General features: G+C 46.8%; 1 protein-coding gene across 3 annotated transcripts in view; it reads left to right on the top strand.

Moving 5' to 3' along the window:
* Positions 1-26,760, top strand: part of Etv5 (ETS variant 5) — a 64,497-nt gene that overhangs the window by 25,667 nt on the left and 12,070 nt on the right. For all 3 annotated transcript variants that reach the window (XM_005344740.3, XM_013351661.2, XM_013351669.2), the window contains 6 exons: positions 2,748-2,877; positions 3,765-4,052; positions 15,881-16,140; positions 18,363-18,422; positions 25,783-25,851; positions 25,965-26,134. In XM_005344740.3, the coding sequence (XP_005344797.1) occupies positions 2,748-2,877; positions 3,765-4,052; positions 15,881-16,140; positions 18,363-18,422; positions 25,783-25,851; positions 25,965-26,134 (977 nt within the window). The remainder of the gene's footprint in view (positions 1-2,747; positions 2,878-3,764; positions 4,053-15,880; positions 16,141-18,362; positions 18,423-25,782; positions 25,852-25,964; positions 26,135-26,760) is intronic.

The raw sequence follows: 26,760 nt of genomic DNA, 5'->3' as shown, positions 1-26,760 counted from the left end.
TCAATTTATAAATAATCGTGAAGGGGAGATAGTTTGGGGGGTTTTGTTTGTTTATTTTGAGAGGCTTTACCATGTATCCAGCCTGGCCACAAACTTCGAATCCTCCCCCTCCTGAGTACTGGGATTGTAGGAGCATAGCACCCTGCTCACAGCAATTCCGAATTTCCTGATTGCTCTCTTTCTGGTAGAAAACGTGAGATTCCACTCCTTGAGAGCCTGGTGGTGGGAGACATTGACTGAGGTGGAGCCAGCAAGCAGCATTAGATTGCCTTTTGAAATGGCTTGTGAATTTTCTGACATTATAATGAAGTTTTCTCTCTGGGAACCTTTGGTTTGCAGTCTAGAGTTTGCCTTGTCAGGAGAAGTGGTAATTTTAAAATATTTAAAAATTTTAACTATTTTAATAGAATATTTTAGTTAATAAAATAAAAATTTTTTAACCTTAAAATATTGTAAAAATGAAGATATTTCTAAAACTTGAAATGAGGACATTTTAACATTGCCACAATCATTTTTAAATTTAGGTAAAACTGATTATAAATGACAATTTTAGACAAAGTTAGACTTTGAAGGCTACACATAATTTTTCTTTAAATTGGAGTATTGAGACTGTTCCACTCGTTATTTTTTTAACCAGAAATTTTGACAGCAGGAAAGTAATAAGAAAAAGAAAAGAGGCTGTGACCGAGGGGCCATCCTGATGGCCGCCAAAGTTTCTCATTTATTAACAAAACACAGAGAAGCCTAGCTGCTTTTTTTTGGGGGGGGGGTCTTGAAAACATTTGATAGCAATTGACTCTTGACTGCCATGATGTCACCATCAGAAACCCATGAGAGAGACTCTAATATTAGATGTCTAAATATAATCCGCTAGTTCTCAACTTATTTCATGGATTCGGGAAAACATAGTTGGTATTATGTAAGAAAGGAATTATGAAAATCCGTCTTCTCTAGTCTGTTGGCAAGACAGCCTTTTCTTGTCTTTATATGTGTGTGTGGGGGGGTGTACACACATGTATGGGGTCAGTGGGAGTGCACACACGCGTGGGTGTGGGTGCTAATGCATATTCAGTGGCGTTTGTGTGGAGATTGGAGAACAAATGTCAGGAGCTTCTTCTCTGTCCGCCATGTGTTCTGGGGGTCGGATTCAGGTTGTCGGAATTGACTGTTATGAGAGATACCGTTTGTCTCTGTCTCGGTAGAAAGAAAAGGATAATTATACATAGAATAATCACTAGAACTTAGCCAGACTCCTGAAAGTATTTTAGGAGCAAGCATTGAGTCAAGGAAGATTTTGGTGGGTCACCGGAATGCTTACTGTGGGTTAGCCTCCTGATGAGGTGGTTAAGTCGTCCTCTGAGAAGTGTGACCTTGCACACCCAGCAGCAGGTAGCTAGGCGGGCTGTGGCCATTTAAATCCTTGTTGGAAGGAACAGCCCTTGTTAGGGTTCGTCCTGCTTCTGTGGGGGGGGGGGCACTCTGAAGTAGTTTAGCAGCTAGGTAAGACAGAAAGGGCAAACTTAGCTTTCTATACTCAGGAGTGTGGAGCCTCTGTGGATAATTCACCTTCAGTTTGAAAAGTCTTATTTCTTTGCCCTCTCAGAATCCATGTGGAATCTGTGGTGGGCTTCCAAACACAGCTCCAGCCACTTGTACTTGCTTTGTGAATTCAGGAGAAGCCGTTTGCATTGTCTCAGTCCTTTTTCTGTTGCTGTTAACAGAATAACCCAGACTGGGTAATTTATTAAGACTACATAATTAGGTATGTGTAACTATGTATATGTGTATCTCTAGTTTATTTTGGTTATTGGTTTTGGAAATTGAGAAGTATTTGGTGAAGCCTTCGTGCTAAGCCGAGGGAAAGGGAAGTAGATGGGAAGAGACGAGACCAAGAAGCTAGCGAGGTGCACTGAAGGGTGACCTTGTGGTTGCTCATTCAACCCCTGGAGAACGTTCTTCATTCATTGCTCCTTCCTTGTGGAGCTCTAGCGATCGAGACCCCGCCGTTCATCGCCATTACATGGGGAGACAGTCTGAGTTTTGGGGGGGGGGGGACAAAACAAGCCCAAACCATCACTGGGTACCACGTTCTGAGGCACTGTTATGGAGATGGGCCCTTCATGATTGGTTGCTGGGAAAGGCTGGGAGCGGGCAGATACGGTGAGCACAGAGTCCTCCACAGACTCTGTTGCTAGTCTTTCCCTGGAGGACCGCTTAGTTACTGTATTCCTTTAATTCCCCTAAACCTGAATGCTTCCTATTCAGAACTAATATTTAGAATTACTTGAAAAAGACTTCAAAAAATCCTTTAATTTGAAAAAATGATTCTGAATAAGAAATATATTGTAGCCAGATGGTGGCGGCGGCATATGCTTTTAGTCTGAGCACTCAGGAGGCAGAGGCAGGCAGATCTCTGAGCTCAAGGCTAGCCTGGCCTATAGAGTGGGACAGGACAGCCAGGGCTACACAGAGAAACCCTGCCTCAGAGAAAGAAAAGAAGGAAGAAATGTATTACCACAGCCATTTGAAGCCTTTGAGAAAGGATTCTTTGGAGAAGTCTCACTAAGCAACCCTGGCTAGCCTAAGTGCTGGGTGAAAGGGCGCTCACACACTTGCTTTGTTTTCAAACAAAAGGTTGCACCCAGGTGTGGCCGTTGTCCTTGACCTTGAGTTCCAGGTGCTGGCCTGACTCAGAAGGGGTCCTTATTGTCCTCTTTCTCCCTCCCTGGCTCCTTTTGTGATTGCAGTGGTGCTTCACGCTCCACCTCCCACCAAGATCAAGCGGGAGCTGCATAGCCCCTCCTCTGAGTTGTCCTCCTGCAGCCACGAGCAGGCTCTTGGTGCTAACTATGGAGAAAAGTGCCTCTACAACTATTGGTAAGTGGAGGTGAGGGAAGGGTGGGGCGGGCGGGGTGGGGAGTGCTGCTCAGGGAGGCTCTGTGAGCAGAGCTCTAGGTATTGTCTAGCTTGCCTGGGGCAGAGCACGCCTGCCTTGCAGGTAATCTAGGTGTAGCCCATCCACGTTACACGCTGTCCACGAAAGGCAAAACTTTCATTAAAACCCTGTAGCTCCACAGGGAACCAAGACCAGCTAGGGAAAGAGCCTGGGATCCTGGGCCATTTGATCTGTGAGTCAGGTAGGTAATCTACACTTCTTCCTGTCTGTCATATGTTAATGTGAACTTTAAGCACCAAGGAAATAATCTTCAAATCAGAATAAACAAAAAAGCCCCCACGCTTGTGCCCTTTACTTAAGAATATCCAGGCCCTAGGAATGAGGCTTTAATTTTAATCGTTCTTTGCACTCAGAAGGTAAACACAGATCTGCCTGGAACCCGAGAAGGCTTGTTTAATTCAAGTGCTGTTACCTTCCACAAAGATTTTGACCAGTTCCGAGGAACCGTGGGATATTTTGGAGAGGGGACTGGAGCAGGCCCCTAAGTTCCCAGCCTCACCCATCCACCCCTGCACACGCAGACACAGACACAGAGAATTCTTTTAGAAGGAGGGAAAAAGGAAACCGGAAGCAGAGGCTAAAATTATCTTTGAGAAAAATCACTAGAAGTGTTAAAGGCGTCCTTTGACGCAGAGCGCTTGTCACATTTCAGAGGTACAAATATTCCCCCAGGGCTGGAGCGATTTAACTATGTTAATGATGTCACTTCCTGGCAACAATGGGCTGCAAACTGGTGTTCTGCTGGACCTGGTTACCATGCAAATGCTTAACTGCAGCTTAATGGATCCTTCTCTCTTTCTTTTTACAGTGCCTACGACAGGAAGCCTCCCTCTGGGTTCAAGCCATTAACCCCTCCTACCACTCCTCTGTCACCCACCCATCAGAGTTCCCTATTTCCCCCACCTCAGGCAACCCTGCCCACCTCAGCTCTTGCCCCTGGAGCTGGCCCAGTTCAAGGGGTGGGTCCCGCCCCCACCCCTCACTCACTTCCAGAACCTGGGTCACAGCAGCAAACGTTCGTGGTCCCCCGGCCACCACATCAGCCCCTGCAAATGCCAAAGATGATGCCGGAAAGCCAGTATGCATCAGAACAGAGGTGGGTACTGCTCTGGGCTGTCCTTGGTTCCTTCTCCCGGGAGTTCCTCTGCTCATCAGGAAAGAAGCAGTCAGCCCTGGTGGCCAGTTACCTGTACAGTGACCGCTCCACTGAGGCCGCAGTGAAGTAAGACTGCTGGTCCACAGTGGGTGTGGGCTGGTTATGGACCACCGTGTTCCAGAGGTACTCAGATGGTTTATAGGGTCACAGCAGCGTCCTTTGGAAGCTCATCCACCCTTCTCCAGCCACAAAGGAGGATGGCTTGCCCTGGGTACACAGTCACGTGACTGCTACCCCCAAGTTTCTGACTGAGCTGAACCTCTCAGTTCATGCTACTCTTAACTGCAGTATTATCATTCTGATTGCATCCTGGGGAAATTCTGAGTTCTAGGAGGCATTATTTATTATTCCTCAGATTTTAGCTTATTTCTGCAATCAACGGTTAGTGATAATATCTGCTTTTAGGGTACAAATTTCCTGGTTTCCTCCTAGGTAGTTTTATGTTTGCGTTGGAGGAAATTGTCTCTAGAGTCCTTCATTTGTCAAATGTAGAGAGGGGAGCCTGGCTTCCTGAGTTCCTTGTCTGTGGCAGTGATTCTTTTCCTTCCTAACGCTGTGATCCTTTAATACAGTTCTTCGTGTCGTGGTGACCCACAAACATAAGGTGATTTTTGTTGCTACTTCGTAACTGTAATTGTGTTATTGTTATAAATCGTAATGTAAATATCTGATATGCAGCCCCCCCCCCGTGAAAGGGTCATATGACCCCCCCGGGGTTGTGACCCACAGGTTGAGAGCTGCCGCTCTGTGGGATCTAGGAATTTGGCTGGTTATAGACTAATGCCTGTCAGACATTTTTACCTGTGTTGGATAACGAGATAACTCGATCATGACAAATGAGTGAAGCGGCGTTACCAAGGACTGCGAGGTGGAGAACACTGCTCATGTCTGTCACACCATGTGTTGGGTCAGGGACACGGAGAAAGGAGGGTTTGGGTGGTTCAGCCCAGTGTCTGTCCAGAGGTTACTCAGTTGGTAACCTTAGCTCTGCCCCCACTGACTCCGACCTACGTGATAGAGGTGGTTGATGGTCATTCCCAAGGTCAAGCCAAGAGCCCCAATGAGCATTTGTGCTGTATGGCCCCCGGGATGATCGCCAAGCAGGGATAGGGTGAGACGTGCGATAGGGCAGACATGCTGGTTCCTGAACTTCCGCTGCCTCAGAAGCCCATCTGAGAGAGCAGCCGCCACCAGGCCTCGGCAGTTGTCATAGATCCGTAACCTCGTTCTTTTTCAAGAGAGTTTTTATGGAAAATGGATTTTTGGGTCAAAAGTAGTTGTACGTTTCCATTTTTATTTTACTGGTTTGGGTGTTGTGTTTTTAAATGGCATCTCACTGATTCCCAATGCAGGAGTTACTAATGGGGCAGGGGTGGGGGTTGTAGTGATTCTGTCCGGTGTTAGAAATGCCTAGCAAATGTAGGCAAAGGGAATTTGCCTTGTTAAATCTGTTTGGCTCTCACTTTCCTCCCAGACCTTGTTTCTTACCCTGAGCAGCGTGAAAGCCTGTATGAACTGATCACAGAGCTGAGGGAGAGCTCTCTCTCTCTGGAGTCTCTGTTGTCACAATGGCCGACTGAGAAGCCCAAGTATCAGTTGTAGAGTAGACTAGTCTCCTGGCTGCCCACCCTCCAGAAACAAGAAGGTTTGACTCCCTGGGCCTTGTGACTGCCTGCCCTCGGGTCCAGAGGGAAAGCACAGAGGTATTTCTTTTCCACGATGACTCTGGTGTGAAGTGGCCTATCTGTCCTGAACTTCCTGCTGTTTACCCTTGGCCTGTAGTTAGTGATGATGGTCCTAAAACTACAAGACCTCATGGAGGTGACGGAGACGCGAGGAAACTGGGGTGAAAGGTGAAGTAGTGTGTAAGCTTCTACAGCAACAAAATGAGAGCCGTGCTCTCCCGTGCTCTCCCGTGCTCCCCCGTGCTCCGGCCTCCCCCCAGAGCGGTGCAGTCTCGGGCTGAGTGCGCACTGGAGGCTCTAGGAATGAGGAGGTGGAGGGAAAATGCAGATTCTTGCAGGGAGGGGTGCCTCAGTCTGAAGTGCTTGCTGAGGCAAAAGCACAACCACTGAATTGGATTCTCAGACCCCATGTGAAAAAGCCAGGGATGCTGGTCCCTGCTTGTAATCCTCCTGCTAGGGACAAGCAGATCCCTGGGGCGTGCTAGCCAGCCTGTGTAGCCTGCTTGGTGAGGTCCAGGTCCAGTCAGAGACCCTGCTGGGGGTGGGGGAGGGGGCGGAATAGAACCTGAGGGATGACCCTGAAGTTGGCCTTCTGTTTCCCCACCACCACCACCTTGTACGTGCCTGCGTGCACACGCGCAGGTACACACAGAAGCAGATTCCTTGTTCTTCCACCCCTGGGACTACGTTGGCAGATCTTGGCCATGACTTTCATGTCACTATAACACTTTGATATAACATGAAGAACGCGCTCTCCTACCTCAGCCGGGCACGCCTTTGTTAAGTGTAGTCTTTTTGTATGCTAAAGCGAACATAGCTCTGTTGTTGCTGCTGCTGTTTAATTTTACATCAGCACAGTAAAACATGAAATGCCATTTGCCTTGTTTTTCTGATTGTTTTTGAGTTGCAAGGACCCCCACTAACAGCTGAGTGACCTCAATGAGACCATTTTATCCCTGAACTTTGTTCCTCTCGTAAGTGGCAGAGTCTTTGGAGTCCCTGCCTTATCTAGTCTCAGTCCATAGGCCAAGGTGTGTTTGTTTTGTTCGTGATGCACCTAGTCTGTCCAGGTGACGAGTCTGTGTCCTCTTCCATAAATGGCCTCCTAATTGCCCCCCAGTATGTTTGCTGAGAGTCTTGGTCATTTGCTGTGGTCGTGCTCTGAACAGCTAAAACACAATATAGTCAAATTATGTTCTTAATGCTCCTTATGATCTGCCTATAGAGTTCTTCACAATGCACTTTATTTTTAGAAGATAAATACCGTATTTGCAAGCTGTGATTTATATTGGTGGTTCCTCCCACGTGGCGTGGGAGGGAATCTTCGTGTATTTGGCGAGCTCCAGCAGATTTCCATCTTCTGCTCCCTGAAGCTGTGTTTGTCCTTCAGCCAGATCAGTCTTGATGGTCACAAGTGCTGAGAGCATAGCGCTGTATTCTACCCATAGCGTGGCTGCGTGTGTTTTCTGTCTTTCCTCGTATCCTGTCTCACTGTAGCTCCACTTGAAGAAGCCTCACAGTGTAGCTGCAGAGGCTTCACCGAAAACATGGCTCCCTCTAAGAATCTGGAAATGCCATGCGGTCTCCCACACTTGACATCAGGAAAAGCAGAAACTCAAGACAAAACTTAAGAAAATGTTCCTGAGGTGGGGGAAGAAAAACAAAAACAAAAGTGCTTTTGAGTAGCGTGAAAGAGCATCCATACTGTGGGGCTAGGGTGTTCATTCTCTATCTGTAGAGCCTAGGCTCCAGGAGGTCAGCCATGTTGATTCATTCAGTACAGCCATGTTGGGTCAGCATCAGCAGCACGGCCATGTTGATTCATTCAGCACAGCCATATTGGTTCAGCACAGCCATGTTGGTCAGTACAGCCATGTTGGTCAGTACCTTTTGGAAGAGGACCGTCCCAACCTGCTGAGGGCAGCGTCCTGCTGTGGAAGCTGTTTAATCCAGGCCTAAAGCCTGGGTTGAGCTGTTTTCTCAAACCTGACTTCCTCTTGGAGTCCATCCCTACAGCCTGCCCTTCACCATTGCCCTTCAGATCTTGTGTAGTTACAGGAGAGGTTTTCTAGAGTCAGGCATGTGACCCGGCCTGGGTGTAGACCACAGTATCCTCACCACACGGCTGCCAAACAGCTTGCTGTGTATGGCAGCATGGGCTCACTTCGGGGACTGAAACCAAGTGTCTTGGATTCTTTTTTTTGTTTTCATTTTTTATTTTATTTTATTTATTTATTAAAGATTTCCGTCTCTTCCCCGCCACCGCCTCCCCTTTCCCTCCCCCTTCCCCAATTAAGTCCCCCTCCCTCCTCAGCCCGAAGAGCAATCAGGGTTCCCTGCCCTGTGGGAAGTCCAAGGAACCCCCACCTCCAATTGGATTCTTTTTTTTTTGTTTTGTTTTGTTTTGAGACAGGGTTTCTCTGTGTATGTAGCCCTGGCTGTCCTGCAACTCACAGAGATTCACCTGCCTCTGCCTCCAGAGTACTGGGATCAAAGGCAAGGCATAGTTCTATTTTGTTGTGTTTCCTGAATTGTTAATGAAACCTTCATTGACAAACAGCTGAAGGAGAGGGTGTTCTGACTTCTAAAGCTGGTTTCCAGCATTTCGCTGCTTACTTTCTTCTTGTTGTTCCCTTTGTCAAGCTAAAGGAAACTTCCTTCCACCCCTCAGGAAAAGTTAATGGAATCAGTGTTGAAATTTGTCAATGCCTTTAATAATGTACATTGCACTGATTTATATGAAACCACCCTTGCATTATGTGGCAAACCCAGTTGATCTTTTTTTACATTTGTATTTTGGAGCTTGTGTGGCGCAGCACGTGTACGGAGGTCAGAGGCCAACTTGGGAAAATCCCCTGGCTCCTTCCACTTTAGGTTTTAAGGGATAGCTCAAGTTGTTGGGCTTGGTACAAGCTCCTTGCAGGCTGAGCCCTCCCTGCTCTGTAATCAATCATATGCAGTTGCTGAACTTGGCTTCTCTTGTGTTTAGGGCCTCTGCCTCTAATTTGTGATTGAGAATAAAGTGGTTTTTCATTCTCACAGGGTCCTTGTTAGGCTTAGCACTGGAGCTGTGCTCATCAAATGAGTTAGAAGATGCCTTTATGTTTGGACTATTTCATGTAGAATCTGAATTATTATTTGAAGTTGTTTCAAGATTTACTGGTAAACTTATTCTTGGCATTCTTGTTGTGGCTAGCACTTAAATTTTTTTTATCTTTTAGAGTTTTGCTTTAAATTTCTATGTAGTTTAATCTGTTAAGTGTTTTCTGACCAACAAACCTCTCCACCAACGCAGTAATCCAAATCAGACCAAACTAAAAGATGTCTAGGTTTAATACAAACACTCCGGAGTGGCCCCCCAGGAAAACATGGAGGCAGGGGAGGAGGGGGAACCGGATTGACCAGACCACCGAAGAGGGAAAAGGGGAGACCACGAGCTCCTTCTGGGGGTGTGGGGGGGGTGCTGTTAAAATAGCCAAATAGCCTGTGGGAGTGGTCTTGACCCTCTCTGGGGAGGGGTCACTGTTTGGCATCTTTTTCGTGGGTGGAGTTTGGACTGAGGCAACTCCCAGAGAAGGGGGCTTTGACAGGGAACTTTCCACCCCACATTCCAAAATGGATGCCAGGAGCTGGGGTGAAGCCCCCAGCTAAACATAACCTAATAAAAACTTTAAGGTATTTGCCCATTTATATGTTTTAAAATTAATTAGCACAGAGTTATCCATAATATCTTTTAAAAATTGGATTTTCTGTCTTTTTGACTTGGAATTTTTGAAGCCTTGACAGACCCTGCTGGCTTCTCGACAGAAACATCTAGCCTCACGAGTCAAGTACCGTCTGTCTGTCTTAGTTTCTTTTTGGTGTCTGTTCTGTCTTCTGTAAATGAGTCCCCAGTTACACGGCTGCCTCAGTCCTAATTCTTTTCCACTAACCCTCCTTTAGATACGCTGCCTGAGTTGTGGAGTTTTGTCGTTTAAGGGTTTACTGTCACAGCTTTTAACTTTAAACCTTGTGCAACTTTATTCTTAGCTCCTAAAGCTGCATTCCTCTGGTGTGTTGGCCAGTGTGGTCTGTATTTAGATGTCACTAATAGGGTATTGAAAGCGGTTGCAGGAACTGCTTAGGTGAGTCAGGAGAGAGAACTGTTCAGAGTGCCTGCTGCTCTTGCCCAGGACCTGAGGGCAGGTCCCGCATCAGGCCGCTTAGAATTGCCTGCAACTTCAACTCTGGGGGATCTGATGCCCTCCTATGGCCTTCAAGGGCACAGACACACACATAAAAATATTAAAATACATCTTTAGAAAACAAAAACTGAAACCGGGTAGTGGTGGCACACGCTTTTAATCTCAGGAGGCAGAGGCAGGAGGATCTGTGTGAGTTCGAGGCCAACCTGGTCTACAAGACCTAGTTACACCACAGACTCCAAAACTATAGAAAAACTCTGTCTTGGGGGGGAGGGAGGGCACACAACAGCAACAAAAACTTGTAGGCCTGTAGCTCTGAAGTTATGTAGACTGAGTGGCCTGGAGTTGAACCCCCATCAGCAGTGTTTCCCCTGTGCTGTGACCCCCACAGGCTCTGTTCTAGTGCCTGGCTGATTTTACTTGCCCCCCCCCCTTTTCAGATTTAGGGGATGGAGAGTGATTGTGGAACCCCAAAGCCCATAGAGTCAGACCTCTCCTTCCACCATGTGGGTCCCGGGGAACAAACTCAGATGGTCAGCCTCGGGAGATGTCTTTATTGCTGAGATAACCGTCTCGCTGGCTTTTAAATTTTTTAAATGTCGCTTTGGAGCCCGCAAGATGTCACAACAGGTAAATGTCTGCTACACAGCCTGACAACCCAAGCCTGGATCCCTGGAACCTACCTGAAAGAAAGGTGGGAGGAGAGAAGTAGGTCCTGATATTTGACCTCTGCCCTCTGCTGCCATGAGCCTACCTAATCATACACACCCACGTAATAACAAATAATTTTTAAAAATATGACAATACACTTTTAACAAAAGGATTCTGTCCTACAGTATGGATACCACAAACATACAGACTGCAGTTGCTGTATTTTTACAGCTTTTGCATTGCCATTGCGAAGTCTTTCTCCCTGCCCTTTGACTATTGGAATTATGCCTGGGTGTGGGGACTCTTGCCCCTGCAGCTCGCCAAATCTGCCACACTTTTCTTCTCAGATGGGCATAAATGAGTCACTCAAAATTAAAACCCAACATTCTGTCCCTCAAAAGGGGATATGGTGGACAATTCATGGGCCTCACTTTGATCGGTGTGTGTGGCCATCCCCTGACCCTATGAGGCCTTGGTATTTGCGTAGCTTGGAGTGTGTAGATTTTGGCTGGGAGTCTGAAGGTCGCATGTATTGAGAACTTAGTGTGCTCTGCCCAATAAAGTGCATTATCTTATGTGATCTTTACAACAGATCTTTGGGGCAGGTGTCCTGGTCATCCTTATTCCGCTGGTGAGAAGAAAATGAAGGCTCAGAGCAGTTACGTAACTTGCCTTAGTCACGCGGGGAGCCAGTGGTAGAGACTGGCTTTCAGCACAGCTTGTGACCTCACCGCCAGGCTCTCGCTTGCCTCTGCTGCTTCTCTGTTTTCCATCATGTTCTCTTAGCCATTACCAGTGAGATTTAAGCGTGTGGCGCAGTTCTTGTGGAACCTTACCCATCATCTCGGGGTGACGTGACCTCTGAACCGCCCGCGTTTCACCTGCCAGGCATAGACACTCGGTGCCCTGCATTGAAGCTGTACTTTTCCTCTTGCTTCTCTTGCCATTGTGTTTACTCTGTGTGCTGGCAGCTGAGACCAAAAAGGAAATGCAGAAAGAGAACCTAACAGTTTTCATAACGTAAACCAAATGTTGGTGGTGTGGGCGTGCTCTTGAGAGGGAAGGCGCTATATAAATCTGACAAATAAATAAATAATTTGGCCTTTAAATAAACTGGCACTCAGAAGCCTTGCACCAGAGTCTGTGTCCCTTTGCTCACCCAGTGTGCCCCCCGTGAGCCGCACTGGGGTCACGGGTGGGTGGGAGGAGGAGAGGCTGGTGTGATTGGGCTGCTCTCCTTTGGGGATGATCCCAGCAGCATCTTGGTCGGGACTGTTTTATGTGGACCACACGTTCTTGGATGCTTCAGAAAGATCGCTGGGGTGGGGGGGGTGAGGTTCAGATGAAGGCCAATGAGTAAAGTTCACAGGATGTGTTTGGAGGATGAGTACTGAATTACTTTATTAATCTCTGAGAATAGCAGTTACAGCTGCAAGCTCCGAGCCAATCTTTTTTGAGATATGTTGGTCTCGTGACCTGTCCCAGGCTTCCTTTTCCACCCCCCTTCTGGAAACACGCAGTGCGGAACAGTGCTGGTGAAAGACTGCCCTGTCTTTGAGATCTGTCCAGGCCTTGGCTTCCTAAATCCTAGAACTCAGCTGGGGGGAGGGAACAGTTGCTGAATAGGGCCCCTGGAAGCATCCTCTCCTAAGGAGGCCATTCCAGGCCAGCTCTAGAGTTACATTCTGGAAGGCGAGAAGGTGAGGATAAGCGGAAGCAGGACCGTTGGTCCCGCCAGCTGCCAAGGCTCTGGTTACAGACCTGAGTGGTGTGGGCCATCTTGGAGCCATCAGACGAACTGACTTGTGGCGGTCACCTCCGAAGGAGCAGAAGAGAAACCGGGAGGGGCTGTTCCTGCTGCTGTTCCTGCTGCTGTTCTTCCAAGTGACAAAGGGTTTGGACAGCTAATAAGAATAAAGCCTCTGTGTGAGGGTGTCAGATCTTGGGGGTAGAGACAGTTGTTAGCTGCCCTGACACAGACGTACATGTAGGCAAAATACCAGTGTAAATTAAATAAAAGTAAAATAAATTACATGAAGAAAGAATAAAGCCTCTGCAATATCTTTGTGTTGTTTTGAAAGACCCCCAGTTCAGGTTTTGAGCTGCTGACTGAGGCTGTATTTGAAATGTCTGCCCAAGCCTGAGTTGCATGCATATGTGTGCTCACTTGGAGACTCTTAAATGACAGGAACTTTAGAACTCGGGTTTCTGCTGAAATAGTGCACCCGTGCCCACTGAACCTCACAGTGGTGGGGTGTTGAGAGTGTTGGCTTTTCTGTCTGGGAAGGCAGAAGAACATACATGTGTAAGTTGCTCAGAGATCACATTCTAACGTGGTGGTTTTTATGGTGCTGCTTGCAGGCGGGGTTAGTAGGAACTCACCCAAGAGCAGTCCCGTGCTGTGTGCTGATCTTGCTGATCTCGGGGCTTTATCTGTGCCCAGATCTCAAAGGTTAAGGGTTTAAGTCTTGATGCTCTAGAAATCTGTTAGCCACCTGTTGACACAGATTGATTCCAATCTAAGTCCAGTTGTTTGATTACATCTATTAACAAGAACCATGTCTTTTGTTTTCTTAATCTTAGCAATTCTGACTGGGGTAAGATGGAATCTTAAAATAGTTTAGTTTAGCTTGCCTTTCTCTGATGGCTGAGGGTGGCCAACATTTTAAAATGTCTTTCTTAGCACGTGTTCTTTTTCTAGCCCATGATTTAATGGGATCTTTTGTTTTCTTGGTGTTTAGCTTTAGTGTTTAGTTCTTTGTATATTCTAGATACTAATCCTTTGTCAGCTGTAACCTAGCAAAGACGACACCCCCCACCCCCATTTGATGGCCTCTTCCATCATTAACAGCTTCCTGCAATACAGAAATTTGAATTTCGTGGAGTCCCGATTGACTGATGGTTTTGGCTCCTATTTAGGAAGTCCCTAAGGCTGTATCCTGAAGTGTACTCCCTACTTTTTTCTTCTAGAAGTTTCAGAGTTTTGGGTCTGACGTTGAGATCCATTTGAAGTTGACTTGTGTGCAGGGTAAGTGGCAAGGATGAAGCTTCATTCTCCATGTAGCTGCCTAGTTTGACCAGCACCGCTTTATCTGTTGAAGACAACAGAAACGAGAACTTACTTTTGGGTCCATGATGTCAGCTTCTATTCTAGTGGCATGCTGTTTCTGCTTATGGTGTGTCTGACTTGAAATCAGCGGTGATGATAGCTCCCACAGTGTTTGCGTTGTTTAGGATTGTTTTGACCATTTGGGTTTTTATTGTTTCCTTATGAATTCTAAGATTTTTTTTCAATATCTGAAAATTTTTGAGTTGGAATTTTGATGGGGATTGCTTTAAATCTTTAGATTGCTTTTGCTAGGATAGCCATTTTCACGATATTAACCCTACCGATCCATGTGCCTGGGAGGTCTCTCCATCTTCTGGTAACTTCCTTAGTTTCTTTCTTCAGAATTTTAAATTTTTCATTGTATAGGTCTTTCACTTCCTTGGTTAGTCTGATCCCAAGGTAATTTTTGTTTTTAGTCAAAAAAAATGTTTATTGTATTTATTTATTGCTGTGTGAGTGTGTACACCACACAGCATGTGTGCGGTCATAGAACAGTTTATAGGAATCAGTTCTCTTCTTGTACCATGTGGGTCTTGGACCACCAAATCCTTGTGGCAAGTGCCTTTCCCATTGAAACATCTCACTAGACAACTTGTCTTTTTTCTCCTTCTCTCCTCCTCTCCTCCTCTTCCCTCCCCCTTTCCTCTGTGTACAGGATAGAGGCCAGAAGAGGGTATCCAATCTTTTGGAGCTGGAGTAGAAGCAGTTGAGGATTGCTCAGTAGGGTTCAGAAACTGGTTGGAGTCCTTTGGAATAGGAGCGAGTGCTCCAAGCCCTCTCTCTGGCCCCCTTTTATGATCGCTAATAAACTTTTTATTTATGGCCTTTACTATTTCATGACTGATTTTCCCGTCTGCCTCACGCACTCGGTGACTTACCCACTCTTCTGCTGTAAAGAGACACCATGACCAAGGCAACTCTTAACAAAGTGAGGTGTTTAATTGGGGCTTGCTTACAGTGTCAGAGTTTATTATCATCGTGGCTGGGAGCATGGCGGCAGGCAAGCACGGTGCTGGCAGAGGAGTGGAGAGCTTCATCCTGATCCATGGGAAAGAGACTCTGGGCTTAGCTGGGCTTTGGAGACCTCAGAGCCCACCCCCAGTGATACACACTTCCAGCAAGGCCTCACCTCCTGATCCTTGTAAGCCTTCAAGTACTGCCACTCCCTAGTGACTAAGCATTCAAATAAATGAGCCTGTGGGGGCCGTTCTCATTCACACCTCCACGCTGAGATGCTGAGCCTCAGTTAGCTTTTGAAAGATATGGTGATACTCACCTGTAATCCTAGCATTCAGAAGGCTGGGGCTGGAGGGGCTGGAGTCATCCTGAGACTCTGGCAAACAAACAGGTAAAATAAAAGTAAGAGCCCTGTCAACACTGCTATGTTCCCAGTTTCACTCTTGATTTTGTTTCTGGCATTTTCTGGCTATCACAGGTGACTTTTTTCACTTCCCACTTTTGTGTTTTACTTTTGATTTCATGTCCATGTTTATCTTGATGGTTTCTGATGTTAGCATAACTTCTCTCACCCCGGCTTGTGTAAGTCCTCAAATATATTTACTTCATAATATGAAATCTTTCAGCCGTACGATGCTTTAGACTGTAGTATAAAATGGAACCTAACCTTCCTTACAAATTTGAAATGCTTAATTTAACAGGTAATAAAAGTATATTTTGCAATATTCTTGACAGTTCTTGATGTTTTTTAAAAAAAATCGGTTTCTTTGATCTACCAGTTGACTTTTCATTTCTTATATTTTAATTATGGCAGTTTTATGGTATGCACCCATACCAAGTAGGTCTTTAGTTCTTTTCAAAATTCGTGGGCCAGCGAGATGGCTCAGCCATTAAAGGTACATGTTATATACGCTTAGCATGCCCTGAGTTCCGTCTTCAGAAGCTGTGTAAATGCAGAAAGAGAGAATGAGTCCGCAGAGTGATCCTCGATCACGTGTGTCACGGCACATGTGCCCACCCACCCGTGTCCACATACATACACACATTAATAATGGGACAACATACTTTCTTAACTCAGACATTAACTCATCTTTTTAAAGCAGATGTGTGGCCACTCCCCAATGCTGAATCATAGTAAGTATTCATTTTGTATTAAACAATGTAACTTTTTCCTTCTTCCAGATTTCAGCGACAGCTGTCTGAACCCTGCCACCCCTTCCCTCCTCAGTCAGGAGTTCCTGGAGATAATCGCCCCAGCTACCACCGACAGATGTCGGAGCCTATTGTCCCCGCTGCTCCCCCACCCCTTCAGGGATTCAAGCAGGAATACCATGACCCGCTCTATGAACACGGGGTCCCTGGGATGCCTGGTCCTCCAGCACATGGGTTCCAGTCACCGATGGGAATCAAGCAGGAACCCCGAGATTACTGCGCCGATTCAGGTTAGCATAAACTCATTGTATTGGCTTCTATATTCTCAAATTCATCTGTCTGATCAGTATTGAGTCCGTTGTCTGCAATGCTTTAAGTAATCATTGTTTAAGAATTGTCTTCAGGTGTTGGTGTGCAGCTCACTATATAGAATACAATATCCTGAGTTCCATGCCCAGCACTACCAAAACAAACAAAAAAACTGCCCTCAAAGAACTTAATGAATTAATTACTGATGTTCAGAAGTGTATATAATATGCCTCTGAGTCAAAGCTGAGGATTGCTGGACTCATACTTGGATGATGCCCTACCCTTGATGGCACTGGACACAAGGAACACGATTTGTGTTTTCATATATTGTGGCTTTGTTGTCAGTACAGCAACCCAGGTAGAGCTGTGACCTGTGAGGGTCACTGCTGCTTGTCTAGGAGCTTCAGCATATGAAGAGGCTGTTTGACCTCTCTTCTCTGTGTCTTGTGGGCCAGACCCATTGGGACCCCACAGGAAAGCACACCTGGAGCCTTGCAGGCTCGAGGTATAAAAACACATTTCTCCCCTTTGCTGAAGTGTTCCCAGTCTTTCCTGGCTGTTAGGTGCTTCTGCCTTTCACTGTGGACTTTCGTTAAGCCCCTTTGGAAGGTTGGATCAATCTGAAGCTGAATGGCCCTTGTGGGTGGAGTGGGGTATAGAATTGGCTCTTGGTCTCTAAGGGAACACATAGATTGCACCATTTGGGTAGAAACTCATTTGGGGGAATCGAGAAGGTAGGGTAAGGGAGAAACTAACCACATTATGATGGAAAATAGCTGCTGGCGAAAGTCATGATGGTAACATTGATTCTTTTGGGCTAGCATTGACACACAAACACATGATTATTCATTTATTTTTATAATATTTATTATATAATAAATGTTACGTATATATGAAATATATATATATATAATTGGAAGCTTAGTTTAGTTTAGTATCAGTGTATGTGAGTTCCTCCAAAGACCAGAAGCGTCAGATCCTTTGGAGCTAGAAGAGTTGCAGGTGACTGTGAGCCTGATGTGGGTGCTGGGAGTTGAAGCTCAGGTCCTCTGGAAGAGCAGTATGTGCTCCTGACCATTGAGCCATCTCTCCAGCGCCCCTGTCCCCCCACTGACAAATTTTTATCTGTCTCAATCAGTTTTTGGTGTCATCCCATTCCCTTGAAGAAAAGCAAGCATCACATCGGAAGCCCTGTCCCAGTGCGCCCTCAGGTCTCTGTCTTCTCATGGGACTTGAAGAGATCGCTCAAAGACTGTGGTTTACTTTCAGCATAGCAGATCCAACATGGAGAAAACATGCTTGCCAAACTACAGTACCCACCCTGCCAGTTCTCATCCTGGCTTCAACGCTTTAGTTCCACTAATCCCTTCGGCCTTAAATACCCTCATCTCTGGCAGCAGAATTGGCTGTGAGCATCAGTGGCCAAAGGAGCAGACTGGGAGAGGTCTAAAGCGATCATCCTCCCCCACCCCATCCTAAAGCCCCTTTGAAAGCTGGCTTCTTGTGTTACCGTTCGCTTTCTGGCCAGATGAGTTGTTAGCCGGTTTCTGAAATGAGTGAGATGAGGACAAAGCTGCTCTCTTCTTTCTCCTGCGAGTCCTGATGAGGCGGTCTTGCTTGCAGGTGTTGGGTTCTGGTGTTTACCATATTGTTTGTTAGCATGGTACCCTTCCACAGAACAAGGCCCCAAAGACTTGCCCTTTGTCGTAGGTTGATTCTTAGTTGCTGTAATAAAACACTCATGAAAAGCAACTAGGTGGTGCAGGGAGTGGGGTTGAGGGTTAGGTATTCGGCTTAGGGATTACACTGTCCATCACCATTGAGGGATGCCAAAGCCAGAACTGCAGTAGAGGCCACAGGAATGCTGCTATCTGGCTTGATTTTTTTTTTTTTTTCTTCATGGCTTCCTTAGCTTGCTTTCTTACACACTTCCAGGATGACCTGCCTTAGGTATGCACTTCCCACAGTGGGTCAGGCCCTCCCATATCAATCATTAGTCAATAAAATGCCCCACAGGCCAATCTGACAGAGACAGTTGCTCAGTGAAGGCTCCTTCTTCCCAAGTACCTCTGACTTGGGTCAAGTTGGCAAGAGATAAACAGCATGACCCTGGAGCGTGGGTTTAAGGGCTTTGCTGCCCAGCGTATCCTCTGCTGTTCTGTAGGGACAGTGAAGGATGTGTGCATTTGTGCTTCTCTTTCAGAAGTGCCTAACTGCCAGTCCTACATGAGAGGAGGAGGATATTTCTCCAGCAACCATGACGGTAAGGAGCTCGCTTTTGCCCTTTTACAGTTAATTTGGTTGGGGGCGGGGGCCATATGTGCCACCACACACGGGGAAGTTGGAGGATTTCCTCTTCCTCCTTTTCTTTTTTTCTCCTTTAGTTTTTTTGGTAATGCATATGCTTAACTTAGAATTACTCTGTTTCCAAACTGAGCTCTGAGGTCAGTGGTTAGGCCTTCCGCAGCTCATGCGTCTGAGAGCTCCGTGATAGGAATTGGCAGTTACTGTGAGCCAGCCACCTAAGCACGGAGGCTGTAGTTGTTGTGAATGGCAGTGGCCCTCACTGTGCACAGTTCCTAGGACAACACGAAGAAGAGAGGAACTTGGTGTCTATGTTTCCAGCTGTGTCAGCCTAAACTGGGCCTTTAGGTCTCAGGTCAGGAGGTTTTGCATGGGTCCAAGGACATCTTGGGAAAGAACTGTAGGGTGCTTTTCCGCTTTTCCCTTAGTTTGGGTGGGTAGCACATCATCGGAATGGTGATGTAATGGATGATTGTTGAAAGGGAAGTCACAGCTCTTCAGGCCTTGAGAGGGCTAGAGAGAGAGATCTGGCTGCTCGCAGGAGGGATGGCAATAAATAGGACAGTTGCGAAGACTCTGCAGGGGTCTGCTGTGTACAAAACACGACAGGGCGCAACAGAGATGTTTTCTCATTGGATAAACTAAGGACAGCTAGGAGGGAAAAAAAGTGATTTGCCAACAAGCATGAATTAATGTCTTGATGTTTATTGAATAAATGCACATTAAGGTCTAGCCAGTTAGTAGTGAGCTCTGGCTTTAGTTTGAGGCCTTGTCTCCAGAAAATGAGGTGAAGGTGTTAGACGATGTCTGACGTTGACCTCTGACCTCCAAACGAAAGGTTTCAAACAACCACATACACAAAGGATGAGCGCTGGATGCTGTCTGTTCAGGCTCTAGTCCACAGTCCCTTTAGAACTGACTAACTGGTCTGAGATACTTTTAATTAAGAGCAAGAGCAGTGGGCAGAGCTGGATCTGTGACCTTATCTTTCGTAACACCAAGCTAATTGGACTAACAGTAATACAAAGCAGTCAAGATGCTGGGCAGGGGTGTAGCCTGGCTGGTAGAGGGCCACCTACCAATCAAGAGGCTCTGGTTGAGCCTGTGAGCACAGCACAGACCTATGATCTTAGCACTCTGGAGGTGGAGGCAGGAGGATCAGAAGTTCAAGGTCATCCTTGGCAAACACAGAGTAAGGGTTAGGAAAGGTGGCTCAGCAGTCAGAGGTGCTGCCAAGCCTCCCGCCACGAGTTTGATCTTCAGGATCCACTTGGTGGAAGAAGTAGTTCTGGTAAATTGTCCTCTGACCTTCAGTGTGGCACGCAGTATGCCCTCTAACGTCATGCATAGAGTTTTTAGAAGATTGATAGATTTTGTGTAGTATGTGGCCTCAAGGAAATGATCAGAAAGGAGCTGGAATCCGAACGTTTCTAGAGAACCTTCCTTTGCTTTTTCTGCTACTTTTGTTCACAGTACAAACCTTCATAGCTTATTCTTTCTGTCAGCAATAAATATGGATTACACATGGTTTAGAGAACATAGACTATAAGATAGAGAATATAAAATTCAGATTTCGCTGTCCAAAGGAAGTCATGAACTTGCTTTTCTGTGCATACGTCTATACAGAACTGTACAGATCATGCCAGGACTCCTTTTATCGAGTCTTTTAGCGGGAGTCATTCATTCGCTGCGTGTTTACCTTGTTCCCAGCCCTTTCCTAAGTGGTTTACTTGCATGCAAGCCATTTGATCATCCAACAGTCGTGTTAGATGGATGTTGTTAGCTGTTGAAACCCGAAGAGTTCACAAGATTCACTCTAAATGATATGGCTTGGAAGGTGGTAGACCCCAAAATTCTGAGACAAGCCCCTCAGGGCCCAGAACCCAACCTTCATCTCACTCCACATCTGCCCAGTGAAATCACCGAGATCCAGTATCTCTCAGCAGCTTCTTCCATGGTGGCTGCATAGTTCGTACTGTGTGAGGGTGCATTTGCCTATGACCTTCTTGTTAAATTTTAAATATTCAGATACCTCAGCAAAATAATTATAAATGAACATTCATCTAATTCATTTAATTAAATCTTTCCGTGTTTCCTTTTCTTTAAAAAAAAATATTTATTTATTTATTTATTATGCATACAATATTCTGTCTGTGTGTATATCTGCAGGCCAGAAGAGGGCACCAGACCTCATTACAGATGGTTGTGAGCCACCATGTGGTTGCTGGGAATTGAACTCAGGACCTCTGGAAGAGCAGACACTGCTCTTAACCACTGAGCCATCTCTCCAGCCCCTTCTGTGTTTCCTTGATTACTTCTTGAAGCTAAATTCCTGACCCTTCTGGGTTGAAGGGCCAAGACATTTTTGAGATGTCTACTGTCAGGTTTCATGAAGGCCAGCATTTTGTTGTCTGTCTCCAGTGTGTAGTTGCCAACTTTTAAGTCTTAGGACTTGTCTGAAGAAGTAATTGGATGGGAATCCGGGGGGGGGGGGGGGCACAGTGTGGGAGGAGGATAATTGAGCTGTCAGAGCTGCAAGGACCATTTGCAGAATGCATAGCTCCTGCATGAATGGATGGCAATGGCAGATCAGTCCATTCATGTGATGGGAAGGAGCCCTGTGGGGCCGAGAGGAAATTTCCAAGCTGAAAGGCCCGAGAGGTCTACACTGGGCTAGAAGTTACTCTTCTTGGCAGTGCGGTGGAGTCAGGACCTCCTTTCCAAGCGCGGAGATAGGGAAGTACTTTTCCATAGAGTGGATCTCCTGAAGTATGTTTTCATTTCTGTCAAACACATCCATCCACATAAATACATTAGAGCTCTGTCTCCCCCATACTGGTGGCACCAGCTTCCCTTAGAGCTTGGATAGACAAATTCCCAAGAGCCCCTGTCTTAGTTAGGGTTCCTGTTGCTGTGGCCAAACATACTGGCCAAAAAACAAGTTGGGGAGGAAAGGGTTTATTTCATTTGGCTTAGACTTCTTCCACATTGCTGTTCATCACTAAAGGAAGTCGGGGCAGGATCCCAGAGGCGATGCAGAGGCCATGGAGGGGAATGCTTACTGGCTTGCTTCATATACCTTGCTCTGGGTATGGGAAGCAAGGATCACCAGCCCGGGCATAGCACCACCCACCATGGCTTGGGCCCTTCTCTGTGGATCACTGATTGAGAAGATGCCTTACAACTTGATCTCATGGAGGGATTTCCTCTACTGAAGCTCCTTCCTCTCTGATGACTCTAGCTTGTGTCAGGTTGACGTACAAAATCACCTAGTGTAGATGTTGAATCAAAGGCTCTCTTTTCAGTTTTGAAACCCACACTGAACTTCAGCTGTACCTTAGCCTCATCTGAGGGGGCTTTTAAATTAAAGTTTTGAAGTAAGGCTTTATTCTAAGTGGTGAGACCCCCAAATTCCAGGGTGAGATCCTATGTACCTGAGACTTTGACCACCCGCCTGTGGCATTTTAGATACTCAGAAAGCATTGGTTATTCTTCAAGTGACTAGTTGAAGCTGGGCTGTGGTGGTGCACACTTCTAACTCCAGCACTCAGGAGGCAGAGGCAGGCGGAGCTCTGTGAGTTCGAGGCCAGCCTGGTCTACAGAGTGAGTTCATTTCAGCCAGAGCTACACAGAAAAACCCTGTCTGGAAAACAAACAAAGAAAGAAACAAAAGCAAGTGACCAGCTGACTAGGGGCATCCCCCAGGCTAAGCAAGACCAGGGCCTCTTTCCTGCTGTGGGCCCTGTAATAGTCTCAGCGAGTGTCCAGACCTGGGCGGGCAGGCTGTCTACTGGCCCGCTGGCTGTGTAGACACAGCTGTGTAGGCTGCTTCCAGATCCCTCCCTGTTCCTGTCGAGGCGGTTGATGTCTGCAGGGAGCACATGCAGAGAGAGCAGGGACGAGAGGGAGGCACACAGTTTGTATAATTACAACATTTAGCAAAGAGCATGCTCTCAAGGGAAATATTTTTAGTAAGATTTCGGGTTGCTTACTACACACACAACCATCTTGTGAAGCCACCTCCACCCTCCGCCCTCCAACCTATTCCTTTGCCCAGCTGACCGCACACGTTGGAGGGGGAAAAAAAGTAAATTTGAAAAAAGCCAGTGTTTTAAACTGCTCTAAATTATCTTGGCCCGGTTTGTCTCTCCTTCCTTCGCTGTCCTGACCACAGATGCCTAGGAAACAGTTAATCAAAACAAGCACTTCTGATTGGCATCTCTGATTGCTATGATAGCCGGCCTGCCTCTGCCTCGGGTACTCACCTGGAATCCTTGTGTGATATTGCGAGTCTTTCATTTCCACTTCGCCCTTCAAGCAGGCTCTTCCTTCCTGCGCCTTTATTTGGGTGATTAGATGGTTCTGGCCACAACTGAAATAACTGCAGATGTGAGCTCAGCTGACTTTATTGCTCTGACCAGAAACCTCTTCCAGGTGTGCTAGAGGACCTCGTGTGGCAATAACTAAAAACCACAGAATGTTCCCGAATGATGTTCCTTATAACAACAAGACTTGAGTGTCTGGTGGGGTGGTGGGTGCCTTCTCTTTTCCTCAGAGGACAGCGCTGAGAACAGCAAGGCACGTGTGACAGGTGTGTCGGGCGTGTAAGCCGGAAAGCAGTTCACTGCCAATGGCTTTATAACGAGACCATTTAAACAGCGCCGGGGTAGCAAAACACATATGGAAGGTGGGAAATATATCACCTCCTGGCAGCTAGGGCAAAGGCATGACGCACGGAATTGTCCTGTTGATAGCGTCAAGTACACCAGCTTGTCATAAAAGTCAGTTTGCCAGGTGTTAGGCACTTGGGAGGTAGGGGTTCTAAGGTCATGCACAGCTATGTGACTACACGAGACCCTGTCTACCCTTCCTTGCTTAAACTGTCAGGAGCTCTGTGGTACCTCGAATATTGCTTGAACACTTACTATGTGCAAGGTGCCATGAGATCACTAAAATGCCTAGGATAGGACCTTTATCCTTGAGAGTTTTTGACTCCATGGCAGGGGATGTCAGGATTAAAGTTACCATGCTGTCTTTCAGGGTGGCTTGGTTGGTTGTTTTTGAGGCAGTCTCCTTGCTAATCCTGCAGCCTAGGCTGCGTGGGACTCAAAGGGATCCACCCGCCTCTGCCTTCAGGGCGCTGGGGTGCAAGGCATGAGCCTTCCACACCCGACACAGGATCATGCAGTCTCTCAACAGTCTGCCACTGCATTTGTTTCTCTTTAGGTGTCATTAGTTTCACGCTTGCGGACTGGAAGCTCTGCTTACACTCTGTTGAGAAGATAGAGCAGGAAACTCACTAAGTCATTAAATCCTCCTAACGGTACCAGCAGGGAAACATAAACACAGTGGAACTGATTTATTCCAAGTCACACAACTAAGCGGGGCAACCTGTCTCGTTCTAGAGCGTGCGCTCTTTAATCCCTGTGCTATACTATGTCATTTATTTCCTGTTCTTTTGCTACCTGCTTCCTGCTTTAATCTGATAGACATTATAAACTAATAGAATAAGGTCCGCGACTGTGTTCTTAGTACCTGCTCACATCAGCATGGTATGTGGCCTAAATTTTTAGTGAAGTCAATCAGGGAAAAAAAGAAAGCCAATAAAATACACTTCTTTCTTAAATTTTGAGTATCTTGTGGGTATTTTGTCCGCATATGTGGCTGTACCGTGTGCATGGCATACAAGAAGAAGCCAGAAGAGGGCAGTGGATTTCCCTAGAACCAGAGCTACAGATGGTTGTGAGCCGCCATGTGTATGCTGGGAATCAAACCTAGGTCCTCTGGTGTAGTGGCCAGTGCTTGTAACCACTGAGCCATTTCTCCAGCCCCTATGTGATACTGTTAAACCATCAAAAAATCATGCCCAAGGCTAAAGACAGAAAGATGAATGCCACAAACATCAAAACAATTTGTTGCACGTTTCACTGTTTTTAAGATGGTGCCAGGCCTGCCAAGGCGTTTCCCCACCTGATCCGAAGAAGCCAGGATAACAGGAAAGGGATTACACCTGGGCTCCCTCACCTGTGGGGTTTTCATGCTACAGAGATTCCCGTCTGTCCTCTCTGCACATCCAGCGCACACAGACTAAATCTTGAGCCAGGTGAATCAACCGGGGACTAAGCCAGAGACGAACCCAGAGTTAAAGGACTGTACACCAAGTCTAATACCTTTCAGGCAGAGAGCACAGGAGTTGTTAGCTGTCGTGAGTGTGAACCACACATCTTGTTGCGGCGTTGGAGGCAGGCCACCTGGTGGTCCAACTGCACACAGGCCAGCCGTGTGTATGTGGAGGACATGTGGCCATCCTTTCCCGTGGCCCCTTCACTTTGTGCCTCGGCTAATTCATTCTTGACATTTTTCTTCAGGCTGCACAGTTTCCATTTCTTGGCCCTTCCTTTCTTTGTCAACTCTACCACAAGGAAGACTTTGATTTCTTCTGCTTTGTCCGGGGACAGTGATCCGCACTTGTTTTAAGTTATGCTGTTCTTTGGTCTCCTGCAGGCCTGCATCTTTACCCGTCTTCTTTCCCTTCTCTATTTTGCTGTAGCCCGTGAGGTGTATGGATAGCTTGGGTAAGCTTGCTGGGAAGATTGAGTTACTGTTAGCTGAAAGGAAAATGACAACACTATACACAAATAAAGCAAAGCTAGCCAGGGTGACCAGAGTAGACAGCTTAGTCATAGCAACACTGGTCCCTCCAAACTTCGTAAGATCTGAGGGAACTTTCGTGACCTAGCAGCTCCTGCAGCCTAAGCCCTGATAGCTCGAACTGAGGCCAGGGCAGGGACATCAGAACTTGAACACTTGAGTCCTTTGGAAGTCTCTGGAAATTCGATCTGGCATAGGAACAACAGGAGAACTTAGGAACCCAGAAGGAAAGGATATGGGTTAGTGAGATAATTCGGTCCCAGAGTCTTTGTAAAAGGTAGGAGAGGAGAACCGACCCCAGAGAGTTACCCTCTGCTCTCTGCATGCCCCCCACACACTGTGTACACAAATGGTGATAATAATAATGTTTCTAGGTTACGTTAAAGAATGCCACTTTAGGGCTGGAGAGATGGCTCAGTGGTTAAGAGCATTGTCTGCTCTTCCAAAGGTCCTGAGTTTGATTCCCAGCAACCACATGGTGGCTCACAACCATCTGTAATGGGGTCTGGTGCCCTCTTCTGGCCTGCAGGCATACACACAAATGGAATATTGTATACATAATAAATAAATATTTAAAAAAAAAAGAATGCCACTTTAGTCCTTAACGCCATAGTTTTTCGTACAGCACAGGATGTTAAGCGGTGTGGTCTCTCTCCTTAAACTTTCAGGATTCACGTATGAAAAGGACCCCAGGCTATACTTCGATGACACCTGCGTGGTGCCCGAGAGACTGGAAGGTAAGACGCCCATCCACAACTCGGTGCCGCGCCACTGGAAACCACTGCTTTCTATGCACATCCATGCAAAGCTCCAACCCCAGTTATAACATATGGACCCCTGTCCCCTGCAGGCAAGGTCAAGCAGGAGCCCACCCTGTATCGAGAGGGGCCTCCTTACCAGAGGCGAGGCTCTCTGCAGCTGTGGCAGTTCCTTGTCACCCTTCTCGATGACCCAGCTAATGCCCACTTCATCGCCTGGACTGGCCGAGGCATGGAATTTAAGCTGATAGAACCGGAAGAGGTGAGTCTGGGCATCTTCCTTTTTATTTCTGCTGCTGCAGTGAAGCAGCGTGGAGTTTGTTTAGACTTGACACTTACAGAGGGCCAGACTCTGCCGGGGTGGGGAGGCAGGACAGCGGGGAGCATGGTGGCAGGAGAAAGCAGCTGAGCGAGTATTAACATGAAGCAAAGAGAGCAAGCACCAGGAACTGCTCAGGACTGTGGAACCTCAAAGCCTATCTCCAAGGACGTCCTTCTTTCAGCAAGGCCATGCCTTTGGAATCTCTCCCAAACAGCTCCACAGCTGGGCACCAGCGGGGCACGCCGTGGGGCACGTTTCTTGTTTAAACCACCGCGGCCGATGCTGGATGTGAGTGAGGCTTTTGTGTTTCAAGTGTGCGTTGCCTTCTCATCTTCTCTCCAGCTGGTGGGCACAGCAGCGTTCTTCCCGTCAGTAGGTCAGTTTTCTGCATGTTGCCAAACGAACAGGCAGGGTTCATTGTAGAACATGAAAACTGTTTTAACACTCCTGGGGAGAAAAAAAGTGAGGGGCGAAGGCATGATAGCAGGCTGTGTTCTTCCTTGTAATGCTTTGGGAATGCTGTTTCTGCAGCACAGACTCAAACCTAGTCTGTTACAGCCCGCAGC

Source organism: Microtus ochrogaster, chromosome 2, assembly GCF_000317375.1.
Source record: "Microtus ochrogaster isolate Prairie Vole_2 chromosome 2, MicOch1.0, whole genome shotgun sequence".
Classification (NCBI taxonomy): Eukaryota; Metazoa; Chordata; class Mammalia; order Rodentia; family Cricetidae; genus Microtus; species Microtus ochrogaster.
Note: the sequence above shows the minus strand (reverse complement) of the source record. Positions and strands in the feature narration are given on the sequence as shown.